The 24,146-nt window shown below is 35.0% G+C and overlaps 3 protein-coding genes across 3 annotated transcripts; 2 read left to right on the top strand and 1 right to left on the bottom strand.

The window, feature by feature from the left end:
• Window positions 1-7,018: 7,018 nt before the first annotated feature.
• On the top strand, window positions 7,019-8,245 carry LOC145633247 (F-box protein At4g22390-like). The gene has a single exon (XM_081685512.1). It carries the CDS (start codon window positions 7,019-7,021, stop codon window positions 8,243-8,245), a length of 1,227 nt encoding a protein of 408 aa, XP_081541638.1.
• A 2,076-nt stretch (window positions 8,246-10,321) lies between these two features.
• Window positions 10,322-17,375, top strand: LOC145633246 (protein PUTATIVE RECOMBINATION INITIATION DEFECT 1-like). The gene is made up of 9 exons (XM_081685511.1): window positions 10,322-10,858; window positions 12,352-12,458; window positions 12,550-12,725; window positions 13,315-13,626; window positions 13,887-14,847; window positions 14,941-15,640; window positions 15,730-16,010; window positions 16,078-16,735; window positions 17,127-17,375. Exons 1-9 carry the CDS (start codon window positions 10,367-10,369, stop codon window positions 17,373-17,375), a joined length of 3,936 nt encoding a protein of 1,311 aa, XP_081541637.1. The 5' UTR covers window positions 10,322-10,366.
• A 531-nt stretch (window positions 17,376-17,906) lies between these two features.
• LOC145633244 (F-box protein At5g18160-like) lies at window positions 17,907-19,068 on the bottom strand. The gene is made up of 2 exons (XM_081685510.1): window positions 18,652-19,068; window positions 17,907-18,530 (listed from the first exon to the last, which is right to left on the bottom strand). Exons 1-2 carry the CDS (start codon window positions 19,066-19,068, stop codon window positions 17,907-17,909), a joined length of 1,041 nt encoding a protein of 346 aa, XP_081541636.1.
• Window positions 19,069-24,146: the final 5,078 nt, after the last annotated feature.

Genomic DNA, 24,146 nt, shown 5'->3' with positions numbered 1-24,146 from the left:
TCGACATTGCTATCTTATGTGGGTGTGTTCGCTTTGTGGTTTAAAATTTAAATTGCTTGTATTAGGTTTTATCATGTGATTTTCCTATTAGACCTTGTTTTTTTCTGGGAATCACCGAATCAGCCATTTTTGTTGTTGTTGTTGCTGTTGTTATTGTTGTTGCCGTCGTCGTTTTTGTTACCATTGTTGTTGTGGTGGTGGTGGTGTTGTTGCTGTTGTGTTGTTGTAGCTTTTCTGAGGCTGATTCAGACTCAAAGCTGTTTGTTATCTAGCCTGAGCATAAAATATTATTACTGTTGAGAAGGTGACAATTTTGTAGTAGTCTGTTGCTGTTGTAGTGGTTGGTTCATGATAATAATAGCAACGAAGTTTTTATTTAATCCATCAATTTCATTTTGGCTTTGTATGAATTTGAGTATTTATTCCTTTCTGAATTTTGTAAGCAAAACTGGCTTGAATTGATCATGAACATGGTTACGCGGGTCAGTGAAACCATCGACATTGGCATAAACAACCATCTCCTTTTCCCTGACTACTGTCCTGATATCATATAGTTTATTGCTAATGATTGTGATGCAAGCAATAATCAATATGTTTCTTATTTGTTATTTCAACTAGCTCTTTGCTCTTTCCAAGTTATTCATGAGTTAGCAGCCATTAGGGGTTGTCAGTTGTCACTGTGACTCTGTGAGTCGATCTATTGCATGGTGCCAACAGAGCTGCTGGAAAGAAGAATAACATTCTGGTGGTTTGAAAAGTTTGATCCAACCTTGTGCAATTGACCAATTGTTAATGAGACATGTTCAAGCTTAAATTACATTTCAAATATTAAAAGAGCCAAAGTCAAACTCAATTATTTGCATTTTATTTAAGGAAATTATTTCGTGTACCCCTGAAGTTTTAAAAAATGCACCGAGTGTCACTGGAACTTTCAAATGCACCATATACCCTTAAGTTTGTAAAGAAAATGCACCAAATACCTGATCATCAAACAAATGTACATATTATTGACTTGTCAAATTAAAATCATGCCTGCATATTGACTCCCCGCTACTTAATTACCAAATCCAAACTCTTTTTTAAAAAAACCAAAATTATTACTCATTTATTTTCCCCCTCTCATTACATCTATCCCATTCAACCCCTTAAGATAACTATAACCCGTTTCACAATAAATTAATGAAAATGTTAAATAAAAAGCAAAACTATTGATTATTATTAATATTAAATGAGGTTAAGGTTTACTTACTTTAATCAAAATTTCCTTATTTTTATTGTATTCATACATATTATTTTACAAAATGCTCGTGACTACAACCATTAGAATATTGGAGTTGCTCTAATAGATTTTTTTTTTTTTTTTTTTTTTTTTGGTGTTCCACACTTCTACGGTTCTACGTGGTTCACCTTTGGATTGATCCAGATTCAGGGCTCAGCTCTAAATGGTTAAATTCTAATCTCTTCACAATTGTTGCCGCGGGGGCGTTGCTCTAAGTAGATTACAAACTTTAAAAGAGTAGACTAGAGGTAAAATAAAAAATCCTAAGCAGGTGTAGTCAATACTCAATAGTCTCATTTTTCACTTCGCTAAACTTAACTAAATTTCCACTCACAAAGGAAGAACTCAGAAAAATGGCGAATTTAAATGGTGAGGATCATAATTTCGATTGTAATATTTCTAATTTAAGTGTGAAAAACAATGACAATGTTTCAGCATTAGTCCAAGTCATCGCAATTCTTCCAGAACACCTGATTTTGGTCTCATTCTCCCAATATTGCCGGTAAAAACCCTAATTCCTTTCAATTCTGTTTCAAAAATTTGTTATTCTATTATTTCTACTGATGAATTCGTGAAAACGCAATTATATTATTGCAATTTTCGTCCAAAATTATCATACTTACTCATACTCGTAATTATAGTTCATATACAAGCTCATGTTATTGCAATCTGATGAGTTCAACAACCTGAAAATTCCATTAGAAATTGTTTAAATCTTGATTTGTATTTTTATTTTGTGGGTTCTTGCAATTGCGGGTTTGCTTGTTTTATCAAGTTTAGACAACTACGGGAAGTCTTTGGAGTTGTGGAATTTTCTTTATTTGCAATCCTGTTATGTGGATGATGCTTATCGATTCGGTTACTTGTGCATTGATGATTACATGATTGTTTTTCCGTCGAATCGTTCCTGCACTTATGCGTTTTCTTTGAGGAATGGAAAGTGGAACAGGGTTTATGATATTGATGTTAGGTTGCTTTATACTAATTGGCATATTTTGGTGTTTGATTTCCAATTGGCGAGTTATTTAATATACGTGTATGTATGTAAAGCGATTGACTGCTGGTTAGTGCAATACAATTCTATGTAGGATTCTGATTAATACGTAATCTAGGTTCCAGAGAATACTGCGTGTAGTCAGAAAATTAAGTATTGGAATAAGACTATACATAGCAATATAGCATGATTCATGTATGAGACTAGATTTTGTTGCTGCATGTTTTAGAAGTTATGTGATCACTCCTTGTTTTATATCTTACTAGAATTACGTTGCTTGCTTCTCATTTGATTGGTCAGCCATATGATAACATACTAAAATAGCTAGTTTTACTTTGAATTATTCTCATTTGATTGGTCAGCCATACTATAACATAGCTAGGTTTGTGCTTCACATAAAAACTTAGAACAAGAACAATCAAAGGACAAGGACAAATGGTCCAACTTATACAGTTTATGGCCATAGTTTCTTTTTTGTGGTTTGTATATTTTTTTCTTACAAAAATTTTGATTCTCTTGGTTGATGTCCTTTTTTGAGTCTACAATGTTTTACCGAGTTAATTAATAAATTTTGAATTAATCACGTGATTTTGTGCAAATCTAGTGATGAAATCAAAATGGCATTCCAGATCTTTTTCAGAGGATAAAACAAATTATGTTCTTTGGACTGTAAAGGCACCTTGTTTCTATGCATAAGGTCATGGAGTGGCTGGTTAGATATGAAGAAAATTTTCTGCTTCAGAACCCTAAGTTAGAGAACTGCATGTAGCTAGGGAATTCAAGTAAAATTTTGGAATCACAAATATAATCGTAAGACTTGCACGAGAGTATACTTGTTACTAAATGTAGCTATGAGTAGTAAAGCTGTGCATCACAAAGCACCGTGAGACCATGACAAAGGGTTTTGCGAGTTGTGAAAATTGGCCTGTTTGTTAAAAGGGCAATCTATGCACTATGTAGCAATTATGATGAAAAGGGAAAATACTGTGGGTTTGCAACTTGTTCAGCAATTTAACTGAATTTATCTTAGTCCATTATACTATCACCACTAGATGTGCCCCCTCGTCTTTCAGTATAGTCATTACCTTATCTATTTCCCATTGTGTTGTATTATCACTTATTTCTACAGTACTGATCGTGCTTTTAGCCTATAATTGATGATAATGGCAATAGTTGATTCTAAACCCCAATTGTGAGGTTTGTGACTTCCATGTGCTTATTGTGAAATAGATATGATAACTAGAGTGCAATCACAATATTGTACTGCTGCAACCCTTGATTATGCAGGTATATTTTAGCTATCATGATCTTTTCATTCTCTGCCAGAACAAGCTCTTCACATTCACAGAATCACACACACACACACACACACACATTTTCTTGAAAGAAACACAGTTAGGCCCCGTTTAGTTTGATGTAAAATGTTTTCATGGAAAATGAGTTTCCCATATTCCTTTGTTTGATTTGTGAAGAGGTGGAATATAATATTCCAAATGGTGGAAAATTACATCCATAATAGTGGAAAACTATTTTCTTTATAAAACAAGGGAAGCCACATTGTCTTCCCTTTCCCTTATCTCCTTTTTATTTTTCTCTCATCCATCTCCACATTTTCACTCCTATTTTTAATTTCTCTTAGTTTTTCTTGTAAGAACCAAACAAAGGGAAACTATCTTGCAAGTGTGGTTTTCCTTGAAAATATGTTTTCCATTAAAACTAGTTTTTTTATTGAAAGTATTTTACATCAAACCAAAACGGGGCTTTAAGTTGCCTAATTTTTTTACTGTATCACATCTCTGCTTTATCTTAAAACTGTCGTTTACTCAAGCTCCCCCCCCCCCCCCCCCCCTCTTCTCTCTTCTTGGAGCACAGGTGCAGCTTGTGAGTCTGTATTGACAACATTGATTGCTCAGTTCAGATCATATTAGAAGGTTCAACACTTACAAGCTTGAATTCTGAATCTGGTGGTGTTACAGCTGCATAGGCTTGGATATTAGATCTTGTGTACTCTATTTGCAGGATATTATAAGATTATTCAGGTAAGTTATCAGGTTCTTTTTTTTGTCCCCCTTTTTATAGGAGTCCTTGGCAGTTTTTAACGTACATATTTTCTTGGCTTCTAAAAAATTTTGAAACAAACTGTCAAAGTGCTTTGATTGGATTGCTTGTTTGCTTGTATGAGGGAATTTAGTGCTTGACTACTTAAAATTTTTATTTTATGCATCTTAATCATAACGATAACCAGTTAAGGAAATAAGGCTTTGGTATTATTTTATTGTTAGTGATAATTATATAAAAGTCTCACATTCTAATTCGAGGTGCTAGCTCGGTTGGTCCAACCAACTTGTTCATATTTGCCTCCCCATCACATAAACAATACCTCCAAGTAAATGTTACTCAACTACTCGTTCATAAGCATTTGTAGTTTAATTAAGTTTTATTCTTCCATTATATCTTTCAAGAATAATAGAAAGTTGGAGAATATATAAAATTTTAAACTACTTTTTTACCACACAACCGGGGTGTTGTACTTTGCAGCATACAAAAATTATTGTATCTAATCATTTACACAATGAGCAAATTAATTTTGCTCACTAGCGAAATTTGAACAAATTAGTTTTGCTAATTTTGCTTCATTTTTTTTACTTGCACAAAATGAGCAAATTTGTATAGTGATGCAAAAGAACATTCTCTGTTTGCTCATTCTTGTTCATCCATGCAAGTAAACACATTGGACAAGCTACAACTAGTCGTATGGTGAAGATCTTGCTAACTCGTTATATATCTTGTTCATAATTAATTAATATAATCAAATATAGTGATTATGTGGGAATAAAAAAGATTGAAATTGCATGATCCAAGCTTTAAACAAGTCTAAAGAAGATTATATACATAATCCAAAGCATTTTTTTTTTTAAATAACAATGACTGAAAAAAATTATGTTAAAACAACTTTTGTTTATCTATACCCTCCGCTTTATTAAGTGACTCATTGACTTTTTTGCATTTTCACACTAGTCATATATGCGTGATTTATTGTAATTTTTTGGGTGTACCAAAGACACCTTTTTGATGCACGTATGAAAAAAAGTGGAATATTGAGAAAAAAAAAAAAAAACTCAAATAACATAATTATATTAAAAATAGTAAACTTTTTGAAGACCACCCCACAAAAATTACTATGACATTAATATGATTGATAACAAAATTAAAAGTATTTCATGCATTGGAATATATTTCTTTAACGACATATGAATTCCTAGTTCTAAAATCAACACACACAAAATATACCTTGATTATGATATTCATGCACTTGTAAGAATAAGGAGGAGAAAAATTGAACTTTCTCTGTTTGGTGTTTTTTTTTCTTCTTCTTCCAGTCGACACATTTTGAATATAGCACTATTTACTTACTCCCCTTTGACCGTGATTTATGCATTATACACAATTAAAAATATAGTCCCGTGGAATCTTGTTAGATTCGTCACGATATATATTTTAAAAATATCAATTGTTCATAAACCTTGTTTATCGGTAATTAAAGATATTAATAGTTTATGTTGCGCTGTGGAAATTGTGACTAAAAAACGTGTCAACAAAAAGAAACGGAGAAAATATTATTCATAAATTTAGCTATATGTATTTACATCTATTCACAAAGTGGAATTGATTCCTTAATTATAATTTTTAATAGAATTATCTTAATTGTAAAAGTTCCATGATTTATAATTCCTTGATTGTACCTTCATAATTAATTTTTTTTAATTGATGTCAATTATTTGAATAATTAGTGCCAATTTTTACCTTGCCAAATGTGGCTGATTTGTCAATGATTAGTTTCCATTTCAAATATAAACTTATAATTGTAATCATCTAATATTTATATTATTGTATTTTAGGTGGACACCAAAGCCCTTCCCTTCATTTATATGATAAAGATATTGAGTTTTACTAAATTATCTTACCTATATGTAATAACTAATTTTAATCCATGATGCTTGGTTTTTCTTTTTCTTTTTCTTTTTAAAGTGACTTTTACATTATATTTGATTATATATGCCTTATAAACTACATGTATTTCATTAATTTTGATAAAAAATTAATGTTTGAAAATTTGAAGCTGTATATAGCATAAATTTGGAAACTTGAAATTTTAAAATCTTTTTATATTTAGGGTAAAGGGGCATGAAATTATTTTGAGGTGAAGAGACATGATATTGGAAGAAAAACTAAATGTAATTGAACGGAAAATATTAAGTGAGTAATTTGAAGGCATAAAGGTGGAAGAAAATCAAGATTGTGTAGGAGAAAACATGTGAACCCCAAAGAAATAAGATAAAAAAAAGGTCTTTAAATGTGACACGTGGCACTTTGGATTTCTTGCAAAATTTTCCTATTATTAAATATTTTTTTTTTTTTTTAATGAAATATTGTTATACTTCGTTCGTATATATTGTTGGATTAGTTACGAGGTATAAATTCATAATATCATTTTTTACTAATACGCAAGTAAAGATATCAACAATCAAATATTTGCATCGGCATTCGTAATAAGTGTTTGCGTGTTACTTAATAACACAAAGTGATTCTTCACATCTCCATTTCTTAATAAATACGTCTTTAATGCACTGCTTAAACCTCTTGCACTATTCCGAAACACTACATTCCCTCTATTTTTCCGCTTTTATCTCTCGTCTGAAATACCAGTTGGTCGCAACTAGAGTATTGGTCTGAAAATCTGAATAATGGTGAAATTGAGGGAAGAGAATGATCCTGATTCTATTGCTAATGAGAATTGCAGGATCATCAACATCAGTTATGTTTCGGCGGAAACCCTAACTATTCCCGATGATCTCATAATCGACCTCATTCTGCCAAGATTGCTGGTAAAAACCCTAATCTGTTTCAAATCTGTTTCTAAATTCTGGTTTTCCACAATTTCTACTCCTGAATTCGCAAAATCCCATCTCAAATTCTCCCCCAATCAATTTCTGTTAATCTTTAAAAACCCATTAAGATTCATGTTATTGCCATATGATGATGAAGAATCTGACAGTCTGAAAGACTCTATTGAATTGGAGAACTTTTTTGATTCATCTTTTCAACAAAAAATATCTAAAACCAAGGTTAGCTTTATGGGTTCTGGTAATGGGTTGGTTTGCTTTGAATGTAGGAATTTATGTTTCTTCTTTATCTGCAATCCTGCTCTGCATTCATACCGTGAAATTATGTATCCTAATCCTGATTACTGCCCTAGAACTTCTTGGTTTGGTTATATACCATCTATTGATGACTACAGGATAGTCGTGCTATTTGGATTGTCTAGATTAAGAGTTCAGCATGAACCTCCTCCTCCTGTATACTTTTATGTGTTTTCGTTTAAGACTGGGAATTGGAAAAGAATGTGTGACCTTGATGGTTATTTTACTCCCTATGAATGGTTATGCCTGGACACAAAAGTGGTCAATGATATACTGTATTGGTCTGTTGGGCTTCCAGTATATGCGATGCCTAAGCGCATTATAGGGTATGATTTGGTTAGTGAACAGGTGAAAGTATTCCCTTGGATGGATTGGTTACAACAGTACGTCTGTACGATGTTTTTATTGAGGAATGGGTGCTTATCAATGGAATGCATCAGCTTAATCGATCGGACGACTGAATTTTGGACATTGAAACAATTTGATGACTGGAACTCTTGGGAGAAAGTGGGTTATTTCTCTCTTCCATGCACGTTTGGTTTTCATTACACCCCCACAGGCAAGTTTTTAGTAGAGAAATGTTTTGAGCTCCAAACACCGAACCGGTTCATGATAGTTGATGTAAGTCTAGATACTGAAAAACAAAGGCAAAGCCATACTTGCTCATGTGCTGGTAATAGAACTGTTTCAAATGCGGTAGGATATGTTGAGAGTCTCATTTCCCCCTTTGGAACAATCATGCCCATTGATGAGGAGAACCCTGGAGTTTGATCGGTGCTGCTATCTTGTGTTGGTGTGTGCGCATTGTGGTTTAAATTTTTCTTGTATTAGGTTTTATCATGTGATTTTCCCATTAGACAATTTTTTTGCTGGGAATCAGCACTTTTTGTTGCTGTTGCTGTTGTTGAGTAGTTGACAATTCTGTAATAGACTGCCGCTGTTGCAGTGGTCGGTTTATGATAATAACAATGAAGTAATTATATAATCCATCAATTTCATTTTGGCTTTGTATGAATTTGAGTATTTGATTTTTTTTTTTTCTTTCTGAATTTTGTAAGCAAAACTCGCTTGAATTATTTATGAACAGGCTGTGAAACCATCTACATTGGACATAAACAAACATCTCCCTTTCCCTGACTACTGTCCTGATCTCTTTGGCCCCTTTCCTACTTGCTAACTGACTTCAATTACTGGTAAATTTGCGTCTTCTTGCTGTGACTGCTTTTTCTGGATTGCTAGTTCTCTTGTTTGCAGCCCTACCAATGTGCTAATAATAATAGTATCATATAGTTTATTGCTAATGATTGTCATGCAAGCAATGATCAATATGTTTCTTATTTCAACTTGCTTTTTGGTGATTTTTCTTTTTGAGTAGAATTCAACCCTGATCCTCTCCAAGTTTGTCACGAGTCAGCCGCCATATGGGGTTGTACTGTGAGTCGTTCATTGCATGGTGCCAACCGAGAATGCTGCTGGAAAGAAGGATTACATTCTGGTGGTTTGGGAAGTTTGATCCGACCTTGTTCAGTTGTTAATGAGCCATGTTCAAGCTTAAGTTACATTTGCCTCTCTTTTTTTTTTTTTTTGAGGAACAATTATTTGCCTAACTTGTGAGCTTATTAATTTATGAAAATGATTCTATATGAGCTTATTATTTGAATGACAATGATAGGATACACTTTTTCACACAAATTGCCCTAGTCATATAAAATTACAAATTAAAGCCAAGTAACAACATAAATTTTTAATTGCACATGTTGAAACATGATGTATTTAGTCGAGTTTAGGTTTATCTAGATTAAACCCAAATCATTCCTATCAAGCCAAAATATCAAACAAAGTTATAGGATTAAGATGAGTTCATTCTCTAGTTTGAATTTATTAAAATTAAATCAAATCAAGTCAAGCTAATGTTACAGTTTGTTAGATTTGCCTTAACTTGTAGTGATAATAACCAATCAATGTGAGACTATACATAAAGCATTAAATCCTCCCCTCCCAAATGTTGATAATTATACTGCATTCTACGAAAAACAACTTTTTTGATTTGTGATGAAGAAAATGAACAATATATAAGTGTGCAATAAATATTTTTTGCACTATAAATATAGAAAAGATTCAACTCTTAAAGTTCTTAATCATTAGGTCAATCCTTCATTCATCATCGACTTATTACAAGTGAACTTAGGGAATTTAGGGATAACAAACAGGTGGTGGGTGTGGTGCGGTGCAATTGTGGAAACCCCCCTTCCCCAAACCTATATCCACCTGAAATTTCTATACCCACTACCCACTATGGAATGATTGGAATCCTCATCTACTATACCACTCAAGTACATATCTATTACCCACTAATTCACATATTACCTGCCTATACCCACTTATTAGTTATTACCACCTATGACCATCGAGTTTATACATCAATAAAATTATATAGTAGATGTCTTGTGTATATAAAAATGTTGGGATTGAGTGAACAAGTGGATATTGAGCGGACGGTGGACATAAGTTGAGCGAGATTTTAAATTTACCACATATTCAATTCTTATGACGAATACGAAGGGTCGAAGTATGACTTTTTATATCCATACTCACTCATTAATCATTATATTCATCAAATTTGCACTCATATCCACTTAAATTAGGGCGGGTGTTATATATAATCCGCCAAATCATACCCACTTGCCACGAGTGCGATCCCCGAATAAGTATATCGTGTTCAAAGTAAAACACACCCGAGCGCGAGCAAAAAAAAACAAAAAAAAATGACAGCACTCGGCTCTTCTATAAATACCATTTCACCTCCTTCCTTTGGCGCCATAACCCCCCAAATTCAAAATTTACTCCTCTCTCTCATCTCTCCATCTTCATCATCACCAAACTCCCACAAAAATGTACACCTACTTCGAACAACAACACTCGACATTATCGGTTCCGGTTCCAATTCCGATGCAATCGAATCATCCGATCTCACCACCATCTTCATCATCATCACCCCAATCATGTAGTCAAGGTCATCGATCTTCGCTCATCCTTCAAACCGAAGAAGGAGGTTCAATTTGCTTACTCTGTTTCACAAACCTAATCACAAACCCTAATTCTCCAACCTTCCATGTCTCCTACGCTCTCTCTCAGCTCTCTCATGCCGTCTCTCAGCCTTCCTTTCTCTCTCCTCTTCTCTCGTTTCATACTCACCTCATTCTCTCTCCTCTTGTTCATTCTCTATCATCTTTTGATGATGAACAGATTGCTCGCCAAGTTATTGATGTTGTTTCTCAGATTTCTGATTATGGTGGTTCTTCGGTTGCTGGTGATTTTGTTGCTAGTGTTGCTGCTGTTTTGTCGTCTGGTGAGCTTGCTTGGAGTCGTCGTCAGGTTTACTCGGTGAGTTGTTTTTCTGTTTGTGATGAATTTTGATCAATTAGGTTTGGATTTTTGTGGTTTTATTATGAGATGATTTTTGGTGGAAATTGAAAATTTGAGTGGTGAAATGTGATGTTAGGTTTTGATGTGATTATTTTTTTGTAGATTGATGAAAATTTTTGATTTCAGAAGTTGATTTTTGGAAATTGAGTGGTGATTTTGTGAAATGTAATTTTAGGTTTTGATGTGAATTGTTTTTATTGGAGAATGATGAAATTGTTTGATTTCAAAAGTTGATTTTTAAATGGAGGTTGCAGATGAGAATTGGTGGCTTGTCTCTTAGATTGTGCTCAATTTTGATGAATGGATAGGTTGTTTGATGTCAATGTTTGGAAATTTGGTTGCTGAAGTTATGTCAAAGATCCGAAGTGAATTCCTGGAGACTTGATTTTACAACTTTTCGAGTTTTGAAATGAGAGATGTGGAGGATGGAGACCGTAGTATTGACATTGATAGGCGTGTTGAGATCAGTAAAGATGGAGTTATTGGTAAGATCATTATACATTCACTTCTGAACTGAATATGGATTTACTGGTAAGAGCATTATGCATTCACTTCTGGATCGAATATGACTCTTGGAGATGAATTATGTTGTGACATATGTTTATAAGGCTTATAGCTAGCTTAGCATTCTAGCTACCATTATCTGTAAAAATCATTGATGCATTTTGTTATTTGAAAAACCCGTGGAAAGTATGCAAATAGAAATGTGAATGTTTGGGGAGTAATCGCAACAGCATATATGGATGGGTGTATAAGTGTATAATATTGTGCCTAGAATGAGTGTGAAATAGATTTTTCTTTTCTACAATGTGGTTATACTGTTACTTTATTGGTTAATTAGCTATATACTTATATACGGATTGATTTATTTCTCTCTACTTTTCCTTTACCCATCTTTGTTTTAGGTGTAATTAGATTTAAGCCTATGTAGTTAGATTTAAGCCTATGTAATTAGATTTAATCCTATGATGACTACCCATCTTTGTTTTAGGTGTAATTAGATTTTAGCCTATGATGAATACATTTTAGCCTATGTAGTTAGATTTAAGCCTTTGTTTTAGGTGTAGTTAGAATTAAGCCTACCAGCTTTGTTTTAGGTGTAGTTAGATTTGACTCATTTGAGCTATAGGCCTAAAATGAGTACATGTAACTGTGTATTCATTTGTTTGGTCATTTGTTAAGTGATTGGATTTAAGCCTATGATGAATAAAAATGCATTATGTCACAACAGTGATCATAATGTAGTCAGCTTATTGAGTGAAATTATGCTTTCTCCAAGCTTCTTCCCATTTACTCATATAGTCTTCTATTAGTGCATTTGCAGCATATAATATCAAGTAAACTACAAGCATTAAGTAAACACAAATTATTGGCACCTCAGTGATTTGGAGTTAAACTCACTGTTTTTTTTTTTTTTTTGTTTTTGTTTTTTTTTTTTTTTTTAATTGTAGCTACATTGTCTGGGAGTTCTTTTGACACGTCAAATGGATACTTATGACAGTATCAAAGATAAAACTGGTCTGATCAACAATCTTGTGATGGGTCTTCAATTGCCAAGGTATCAGCCTGAGCAAACACAGAGCAGTTTATTTATTGAGTACAGATTACTATCTTTTCACTTTGTCATTGCTATGCCATCACAAATGCAGTGAAGAAATTCGAGGGGAGATCATGTTTGTTCTGTACAGGATATGTATCCTCCAGTATTCCAGTGAAGATGAGGAAGGTGCTGATATATTGTTTGAGTATTGCCCCATGATCTTACAATTATCTTTGGATGCACTTATGAAGACTCAAAGAGATGATGTTCGCTTAAACTGTTTAGGTTTGTCCCTTATATCTCACAACTGCCTGTATATAGCTTTCTAGTTTGGATCACTCTGCAACACCTGCAGAACCAAGCAATATTAAAAGTTGCATTTATGGTCTATATTAGTAGAAGATCTTAAATTTTGGATTCCAATCTTTTATTTTCTCTGGGCACGAAGGGATTAAGCTTCAGTAAGATCATTCTAATGTATAGCAATGTCAATTGGGTTATAGTTTTCAGCTAGTCAGATATTACACTAGTACTTGAGCTAGAGTGAAAGTTATAAAGGAAGGTATAACTTGGAAAACTCTATTAGAGGATTATTAGCTAAAATTCTTTGCTTGGTAAAATCTCTTGAGCAGTTTGCATGAGAATGTGTTATGACTGTCATCTCTTGTTAAGGATCAAATTGAATCTGCAAGCTAAGCTTTCTATTTATTTGGGGACATTTAGATTAGAAAAAATATGGATGAGACGGGCTTTACGTTTTGTCTTAAGGTTGTAACATCCTTGCATCACATAGAAGAGAAGCACTGCAAGAAGCATTTGTATTTGCATATCATTTCAGACTCTTAGTTAAGTAATGACTGATTTACTTGTGTAGCTCTTCTGAAGGTGTTGGGTCAAAGAGGATTCCTCTCAAATGCCTTTTCAAGTGAGTTCAACATGATGGATACCTGTGAAGCGGATAACTATACACAATCCTCCAATGATGAACCTAATGGTTCTTCTTTAAGTAGATTGTTTGCTGAGGCTATTAAGTCTCCGTTGCTCTCTCCTGATAGTCAAGTTCAAGTCTCTACACTGGACCTCATAGTACATTGTTTGTCATGTGGGAACTGTTCACTCAAGCAAATTCAAGTCTTGGTGGAAGAGAATCTTGCAGACTATATATTTGAAATACTAAGGCTATCAGGTAATAATTTGTTTGCCTAAACAAAAATTTATAGGAATCAAACGTTAAAAGCATTCTTGAGGAATCATGCTACATGTAGTATTTACTATTTTATATCATCAGTGATGCTTTGTGCAGTGTTTTGTCAAATATCTTGCTATTCTAACTCAAGTTATACTGTTGTTATTAGCAACTTATATAGTTCTAGGTATAGATTTTCTGTTGGATGCGTTTCACAAGCTACCTAACTGTATGCTTATATTACAACTTCTACTTTGCAGAGTACAAGGACCAGATTGTAAGCTCTTGCGTTCAAGCTCTTGATATCTTATCAGCGGCTGAACACGTCTTCAGGCAGAGGCTTTCCCTTGGCTTCTCTACTTTGGTCTCTGTTCTGCCTCAGGTAGCTGAAGTACCTTTTCATCCTGTTCAACCTCAGATGCTAAAGCTCATATTGGTTGGCATCTCAAGTTATCCCGGAGTAGTATCTGCCAAACTTGCTGAAGAAATAAGTAGTTCCTTGACACTAATACTAAAGAGATACTCTGCTGGTGAGATGGGTATGCTTCCTGAAGCATTCATTACCATCTGTTCCATTTTTGTTGCTCTTGTGAAATCTCCTTCAGCTAGCAGAGCTTCAAATTTGATGGCTACAGTCCTGCAAGCATCAAGACATGCAATTCTGGCCTCATTGAGCACAAATGACTTAAACAGCTACCAACTTCTGCATTCTTTATCTCTGTTAAAAGAAACATACTCATTTTGTCACGAAATCAGCTCTATATGTAATAGTACAGAGATGCAACCGAGAGATTCAATTATAGAAGTATGTCAAAATCATATAGTACCTTGGTTTATGACAGAAATCAATGGTTTGGAAGAGGAGAGTGTGTTAAGAATATTGGAGACCTTGCACTTCATACTGTTACAAGCTCATGATAATCAGGCCTTGCAACGCACTCATGCTCTACTTTCACTCTCGTGGTTCAGCTTGTCTTTCAGATGTTTAGGTCTGTACCCAACAGAAAAGATGAAATTGACAGTGTATCTGATGCTAAGTACTATTGTGGATAATATTCTTGGCGATGATTCTGGCAAATCCATCAGAACTGTTGCATCTGCTTTGCCAATAGATCCTGTTGATCTTCTGTTTCTTCTGGGGCAGAAGCACAACTTAGATCTGTCATCTTGCCAGATTGCTGTATTACAAATACTGCATATCAGCTCTTTATACGACGAAATGCAAGTATCTAACCCTGCTTTGAATTTTCTTGACTTATTAATGTCCTTCAAGTTTTCCATCTTAACCTTTAGATTTTTCCCCATCTTTCTCAGGCTTGCTGACAAGAAGCTAATTTTGACTTCTCTGGAGCAATATATGCTTGCCAACAGCAGCCACTTGCTTTTCAGAGCTGTTGACTCGATTGTGGTAGTCTATTTGTTGAATCTTTATGCTCTGTGTAGAAGCTTTGCCAAGAAAAACTACCAAATTTGTTACAGTTCTGATGCAGAAAAGATTTTCTTCGAGCTCTTGGAGGAGCAAGATTGGGATTTATCATCTTTTGACATTCACCCATCCTCATTAAAATGGTTGTTTCAACAGGAGAAATTCAGCAAGTCCTTGTCTTGCCAAATCCTCAAACTCTCTCGAAATAGTTTCTCAAATGACACCCTAATGAACTGTGGGATTCTTAATTTCCACGATATAGCATGTTTAGCCTCTGTAGGAGACAACCTTTTACCAAAACTGTTGGTCCTTCTGCTGAAACAGCTTGTTGGAAATGATATGTTACTAGAGGATGTAATATCATTACTTCATTTTATATCGTCAATTATCACCATTTTTCCGCATGCTGCAGATCAGCTCTGCATGCATGGAATGGGCAGTGCAGTTCAAAATCTCTGTTCGAATTTGTTATGTTCTTCCTCACTAGAGAGCTACATGATCGTTTCACGTTTTATCTTCATCATCTTATGTTCTGTGCAATCTCAAACACTCTATGATGATGAAGCTTGGCTTGCAGTGGTGATGAAGGTAGGTAAGTTTTTGTGTAAAGCATTGAGACCTGGTTTCATCCATGAAAATTTCTTACTTTTTCTTCTTTTTCGTCTCTCTCCAAGCAGCTGTTTGACTCGTTTACTTCCTCCATGAGGGCTAATGGATGGACAGAAGAGCATCTATTAGTACTTGGTGTCCTTTCATTAGTTTTGTATCATTCCACTCAGGGTGTGCTCGTAGAAACTGCAAAATTCATACTTCTGAATTCTTCTTTAGCCTCCCTGATACGAGCCACAGTCGATGGACTTTTGGCAAATGGATCTGCTTCAATTGAGCAAGAAGAGGAATCAGACACCGAGCACACCTTAGTTTTTCTGCTGTTATTTGTCCACTTTTACCTAAAAAGGTAAGCAAGGTTTTATTGAGTAACATTTTGATTGTTTCATCTGAATGCTAACTCTTTTGTGCTTTAGTTTGCAAGCTGTTCTACCAGGAAGCGTGGACTGGCAAAATTTCTTCGATTTACCAGAAGGGACATGTGCATTTCCTGCAGTTGGAATTTCTTGCGAGGATATATGCAGGTTCCTGCACTTCGGTTCATCCCTGGTAAAATTAATTGCCTCACATTGCCTGTTCGAGTTATTGAGTGGGATCACAGATCAGCAGAATGGATTGAAATGCACCAAGGGGTATTTACGGTCCATAGTTGCTGTATTAGAAGGCCTTATTTTTCACTGTGATCTTCGAATTGCCCTGAACTCTAGCCTCTGTTTATCAATGATCTTCAGCTGGGAAGTACCCAGTACGTATCATACAAGCTTAAATAGAAACAGCAGCTGGTGCAGGATGATTGTGGAGGAGTTAGCAAGATCTTTGGCTGCGCCATCTTCAGTATCTACTTCATTGATGAATCATCACCGGCCTGCAGTGCACATTGCTACTGCTCTTTTAAGATCAAAAACTGTTCCTTCGTGGATGAATTCTGTGTTCGATGAAGCCTGTGTATCTAGCTTAATCGAAAACCTCTCTCCTAATAACATTAGTGTTGAGGTGGTTCTCTTATTTCAACAGCTGCTGCTGTCAGCTTATCTGAAGCCTGATCAAATTGATAAACTGAATCATCTGCTTCAGGTAACTCTTGTCTCAAATTTTGTCTTATATAATTTTTTCATGAACTATTTGGCACATTTTATATTTTGTACTAACATAATTCCCGATACATCCCCATATTTGTTTGATCAGAGATAGTGAAAAAGAGTCACAAAATCGGACATTAGTCAACTGTACTCTAATTTACTCTGTATTATGATATAGTCCTTTACTAAGAGATTTTAAGAGGAAGTTTTAGGAGGGACTAATTTGATTGTTGGCTAAATACTACGGTGTTAATACATTAATACATTAAATTCCAAACCAGGTTATGTACATTCAAACTTTCTGTGATGTATAGTCCTAAGAACTAACCAGAATGGAATGAGGAGAATGATGCAAAACCATTTATATTCTACATTATGAATTTCAGGCTTGTAAGAGGTGCACACACATGGGAAGTAAAGACAACAGTGATTGCACGGGAGAGCAAGGAAGGAAGGCCGTGACAATGTCAAGCGACTTGGGAGAAATTTGTGAGGTTCTACTCCAATTAATGTCGTTGGAAACACAACTGGATGTTAATTTTGGCGGATATCATGCCAGGGCTAATAGATTAATGGAAGAAATGGAATTGTTTTCCAGGCTCGCGGAAGATATGAGGTTTGAGAACGCATGCTGAGCTTAGGCCTGTTCAAGTTTAAGATTTGTTAATACTGTTTGAGCACTGTAAATAGTTCGATCTGTTGTTTTTGCATGTGTATATTCACAGAACTAAATTAACGCATGAATGTTAGAATCCCATTTTTATTTATATAAATACATACAGTATACATTAATATAAGCACATCTAATGGATATTAGTTCCTCATTCAGCTGTTTGAAGAAGGCGGTTTAACCAGCTAATTCATGGAGAATCACCAAATTATCTATGACCACAAATTTAAAGCAGGGATGGAATCATGAAAAGAGTAACTAAGAGGGGCTGTCATTACGATGGTTTGTTAAGCAACCTGATTTTGTGCAACTGTTGTAACATTGTTCGGGTTATATGTAAGTAAAGGCTTTGACAAATAAGTAACTCGATTTAAATTTGAGTGTATGAAATTATGAATTGATGAAAAATGTACCAATACTAGAGATAACACTTCCTCCCTTAACCCACAGAATTGAAAAATGCCTAAATGGTTATATGACGACTTATATCCTTATATCAAACCTCGTGGTCTTCCTCTTTGGTAGACTTGATTGCTCCAAAAGGTGAAACAAGACTCTCGACATAACCTCTTGCAGCAACCATATTCAAATAAATATCCAACGAGGATTGTTGTAGAGTGTCTCGACTTGGATCAATTAATGTGATTCGAGAAATATGTGGTTTCAAATAATTTTGTGCTAAGAATTTGCCATTGGAAGTAATGTGTAGCAAATACTTATGTCCAATATCGAATGAAAACATTTTCTCCCAAGAACTCCATTCATTGCCTTGTTTCAATGTCCATACATCAGCTTGTGGTTGTCTCGATAATGAGTAGCAAAGTAATGACAGGCACCCATTCATCTCGAAAAAAGAAGCCCTACTATATCGATCTAGCCAATCCATCCATGGAAATTCTTTGAAATTTAAGTTTACTATATCAACCCCAATGATGTGCCTTATCTTCCTATGGCTCACCACGATAGACCAGTACAGAATATCATCAACCGTTGTCTGTAGTGGCACTAATTCCGGCTTGAAATACCGAAAAACTGTATCAGTATGACTTAGCACGTTCCATTCCCCAGTGCTCAAAGAGTACACATAAAATTCCAAACTAGTTGTTGAAGCGGGGAAAATCTTATAAAATTGTTGATGAAGGATTATTAATTTCATGATATTGATGTGTTGCAGGATTACAAATAACTAAGAATTGATAACAAAGTATTATTGTCGGATAACTGAGACAAGATAAGCAAACGAGGCCATTACAAGAACCCACAAGATCTACCACTCGACCCTTTTCCGTTTGTAGTTGTTGTCGAGAGGGTATATCGAGAGTAAAATTCATCTCGATAGGGCTTTTCAGATTGCTGGACTCGTCGTATGGCAATGACAAGAACTTGTAAGATCGAGAATAATAAAGAGAATTAAGTAAGATAAATTCATTATTATCGGAGGTTCGATTGAGGTGTTTTTTAGCAAATTCAGGAGAAGAAATTATACAAAACCAAAACTTGGAAACAGATTTGAATCGAACTAGAGTTTTTACTGGTAATCTTTGTAGAATTTCCTCCACTATTAGATGATCCGGAAGAGTTGCGGGAATTTGGTTCGGTGACGAAACAATGTTGTTCATCAAACACTTCTCATAAGCATTACCCTCCGATGTCACCATTGATGTTGTCGTATAACTTTTTATTAATGAATTGATTTTGTTCAAAAAAATAGTGAAGAAGGGAAAGAGGTTTAGCTAAACTCAACCCTAAAATTATATCAAATTTAAGGCTGTGAAAAAATATCATAAAAGTTTATTAGAGATATGAGATATCGGTAAATATATGTGTAATATATTTTCCGTATACCTTATACTCCGTATTATATTTTTTGATATTTTATATCTCTAACAAAGTTAATTATGTAAACTAAATAAATAATGATTTCATCTCTTTACAATTTTATATTTTTACCCGGGGCGGCGATGAAATTGGTCAAGTGTAACTATGTCTACAACAATTTTTTACATACAAATTTTTGTATGTGGCTGGCCACATGGTGCGGCAAGGATTACTTGTAGGGTGTTACTGGTTTTGTCAGGGGTTACTTGTAGGTATTACTTGTATTTTGGGGCTACTTGTATGGGTGTTACTGGTTTTGGTCGGTGTTACTTATAAGGTGTTACTTGTAGGTGTTACTTGTATTCTAGGGTTACTTGTATGGGTGTTACTGGTTTTGGTCGGGGTTACTTATAGGGTGTTGCTGGTTTTGTCAGGGGTTACTTGTAGGTGTTACTTGTATTCTGGGGTTACTTGTATGGGTGTTACTGGTTTTGGTCGGGGTTACTTGTAGGGTGTTACTGGTTTTGTCAGGTGTTACTTGTATTCTAGGGTTATTTATATGGCTGTTATTGGTTTTGATCAGGAGTTACTTGTAGGGTGTTACTGGTTTGGTATGAGATTTTGGTCTAGAGTTACTCAGAATACAAGTAACACATACAAGTAACCCCATGATACAAGTATCCAATACAAGTAACCTCATAATACAAGTAATACCATACAAGTAACCCCAGAATACAAGTAACCCTAAAATACAAGTAACCGTGCCACACCATGTGGCTTGCCGCACTAAAAAACCTCTGTTTTTTACAAGATTGCAATACGAGTTTTAACATACGAAGTATATACTTTACTAAATTATGAATTTTATCTTTACTTCGTATTACAGAGTAGCAAATATCAAACTTTGGGGTCTTTAACTCAACCCTATATCCCTAAAAAAAACAAAATTCAACCATGTATGATCGACCACCCTACAGTTACACATTTTACACATACTCAGAAACACCCTTGTTTCCTCTGTTTTCTTTTACTTGCAACACTTCCCTAAAAAGGAAATGTCACAATACTTGCAACACACTATAAAAGGAAAGTTACTTTAGGGAAAAAATTATACTATATCCCTTATTTAAAGCACATGGCCCACTAAATTACACCTATTTTAAATTTTATTATATCATGTAAATCCCACCTTTCTTAATTACCGCGCTAAAAGAAAACAGAGGAAGTATTATGTAAAGACAAGTAGACAACTATATCGACTCCGATGCTATTTCTATTTAATAAGAAGCCGTTGGAGGAATAAGCGATGTTGTTTGATAATATGGACTTTGGGCCCCGTGTTGTACAAGTTCATTATTCACCTGCATCTTGGTCACTTTTACTTTTTTGTTATTTCGTAATCTCCAGGAAACTCCCTAATCTGATTCCGAAACTAAACGAATTTTTTTGAAAATGTATAATAATACACCTACTGAGGCGAAAGCCAAAGGTAAGTCTCGTAGGTGGGCGTATCGAACCAAGCGAAAGCCGCTCACAAATGCTAAATTGGAGAGCAGAAGTCACTCGCTTCACTAAGGGCGGAAAGAGCAGCTGTGAGAAGGGGAAAAACCATCAAAAAACGACGATTGTTCGTGAAGGTTTCCACAGAAAGACCCCCGGAAAATTGAAAATGAAGAAAAGATCTATTAAGAAAAAGATTTATCCGAGAAAAAATCCCTTCCAGTAAAAGCCATGTTCCCGCTCGGTTTCAAGCCTACTCTGTAGCGACTGCCCCAGGCCCTTGACCCGACCAACTCGGTTCTCTATTGCACTCCCTAAATAGGGTTCTTTTCACCTTTCCCTCACGGTACTTGTACGTTATCGGTCATTGAGGAATACTTAGGCTTAGAGGGTGGTCCCCCTTTCTCGCGTCTTGCAGTCCTTAATACTTTGCAAGCACTAAGCAAGAGTTCTACCTTTCTGGCATGCCAAAGCACGACCGGAGTCAGACTTCGCTGGAAAAGAAGCATTTCAATACTTTATTCCCTATCCCACCATGTATCTGGAAAGAACTTCAAAGTAAAAGAGGGGCTTTCGGTTCTTTTCACCCTCTTTTGGTCTTGCAGCTATTAAGCTATTAAATAATTTTTTTTACCAATGGTTAATGAGGTGGCTTCGAAGCATCAACGTCTCGACTCGGCTCCCATCCTCAACCGCTGAGATTTTATGCTTATTTAGGAATTTTTTCACCTCCGTTTTTGGTGCCCACGGGGCCCCCGTTCTCGAGGTCTTTTCTCTAACACCTTCCTGCTTCTCTTATCTCGCTCTGACCGAAGGTTCTGACAGCTTACTTGGTCTCTAAACTGATGGTACTACTAACGAAAAGACGGTCTCATACTGCATTTTCTGGTCCGGTCAGGCCTATGGATGGATCCTTTTAGATCTACGAGCTTTATGCCCCGGCCGCCTGACTGTAACTGCTATGGGTTACAGTCAATAGTTCTTAACCAACTCTTTCTCGCCGAGCTTTAAAAAGGCGTCAGCGAGCGATTTAGCAATGGCAGACTCCTCCGACAGCAAACTCTTCGGTGGCGGATGCTTAGGTAAAAGCAGGAGATTCGGAGTTGATTAAGGTGGTTAGACCTATACCCTGAAATGCTCTCAGCAGCAACCCCCCAACCTTTTGGTTGAGCGCTCGCCTCCTCTTCTTGTAGGGGTAGGCCATCCGTCGTATCGGATGACTGCTCGGCAAGTCTTAATAGCGCATGCGGACCAAAATGGGCCCGCGAAGCCGGTTACCGGTAGGTCTAAGTCCTTCTCTAACTAGAAGAGCAGCAAATCGTCTGCTCACTAAAGTTAGGGCTTCCCCTCCCGCCGCCCATGGAAAAAAAATTCCTTTATTAAGCTCGTGGAGGGGTCGCGGAAAGAGTTGGGTTCGAGTCCCATAGCCCCGATGTGGGTCCTCGAAAGAAAGTAGTGATGATTGTCGTGAATGCAGCCCTCGAGGACGTGTAAAAGAAGGTCTTTGCATATATTCTCCTTTATAAATTTATCTTTAAAACTCACCTATATTACTGTCAATATATGTTGTTGGTGATAAGAACTAAGGACGTCTTGTTCTCTTCACCGATGAGGTATGATTTTATTAAGGTCTGGTCTGATCTGATCTAAATTTTTTTTAATATGATCTGATCTAATCTAATTCAATAATTTGAGTAAATTTTAACCACATTTTAATACTAATCTATAAAGAAACATTATCAAAATGTGTCTTGTTAGATTCTCATTATGAGTTTTTCAAATATATAATTTTTATAATTTTTTTAGGTTAATTTTTAAATTACCATCCAAAAATGTAACCATTTTCGAACTAACTACCCGTTTAATTTTTTATTTTAAATTACTACCCTTAATTTAAATAAATGCTCATATTACTACCCATTTCAAAAATCCGGTGGATTTTCCGTGTGTAGGTTTCACCTAACACTTATTTTAACCCTTTTGACTGATTTTTTTCCCTGATTTTTCTCTTTAAAAACGCTCTCTAAACTTTAATTCACATTTCCTTCCCCAAATTCTACCAAATTTCAAAGAGAAAAATGTGAGAGAAAATATATGAACAAATATTTTTATGGTATAAATGTTTACACACTAATCATCTATTCATATGAGTTCAAAAAGAAAAAGGCTATTAACATTAATGAGGATAAATAAGTAAACAAACATTTTTAGGGATATATAAATGTCCGCACACTATTCATAAAAATTTTATATAGAATTTTTTTTTTTGACGAGTATTTAAACTTGTTAAACTATAGAAATTATGATCTTCGGGTCAATAATTACAAAAATAATTACGAAGTATAGTATGATTAAAACAATTACGAACTTACCATCTATAACTATTACTAAAGTAACAACCGTTGATGTCATCTTTTCTCAAAGTTGTACACATGTCACTATCTCATGAAAATTTTTCATGCTCAAATGTTAAGCCCATCTATCTATATATATCTAAACTTTTAGAGAACATTTTTCATGAGACTTCTATATTTAATTTTAATTACCCTCATTAAAAAACGAGCATGGCTCGGGTATTATCTAATAATATGATTAAAACCATTACGAAATTACCACTTAGTTTACATCATGGCAAAGTAGTGCCGCTCATCTCAACTATTCCCTCCATTTTTTAAATACTTGATCCATTTCTATTGAGCACATATACCGATGCTAATATTTAATCAATAATATCTTTCACTTTCAATAAGTATAAATTCTAACAATTGAAAATTAATAATCTATTCATTAGACGATTCCAACAAGTACCCACAAGACTATATTTTTTCTTATGTTTAAATCACAAACATTAATCAAAGTAGGACAAAAGAATAGTGTAAAAAATCGAATTGGAGCAAGTATTTAATAACGGAGGGAGTATTTTGTAACTATACGTAGTAAGGTATTGCGAGTCGATATTATACTCTTTATACATGCGATTTTGGATGATGTGAGCATCACCCATTTGTACCAATGTACTTCTTTCGTTTTCTTTTAAATGCAACACACATTTTTTACACATATATGAGGAAGAGATTAAACAATGTAAACGGAAAATTAATAAGAATTATCTATACATATAGTACTTAACCCTTCTCTAATCTTGTTGTTTAAATCATTTTGATAAAGTCACTCATTTACCTACTCTAAATAACTCCTATAAAAATGTTCAAGAAGGTGTGTTACATTTACAAGAAAACGGTCCAAAAGATTGCCTACTAGTAATGGCCTAATGGGTGTCCCATAGGCTAAAAGCAAATATCATCTCTTTTATATAAAGCATTACTTAGGATCTGTTCTGATTTACTGAGCTGAGCTGAGTAGAGTAGAGCAGAGCAGCCTGAGCTGAACTGGATAGAGCTTAAATGAATTGTTTATA

This window comes from Chenopodium album, chromosome 5, assembly GCF_948465745.1.
Source record: "Chenopodium album chromosome 5, dcCheAlbu1.1, whole genome shotgun sequence".
Taxonomy (NCBI): Eukaryota; Viridiplantae; Streptophyta; class Magnoliopsida; order Caryophyllales; family Amaranthaceae; genus Chenopodium; species Chenopodium album.
This window is presented reverse-complemented; position numbering and strand designations above follow the sequence as displayed.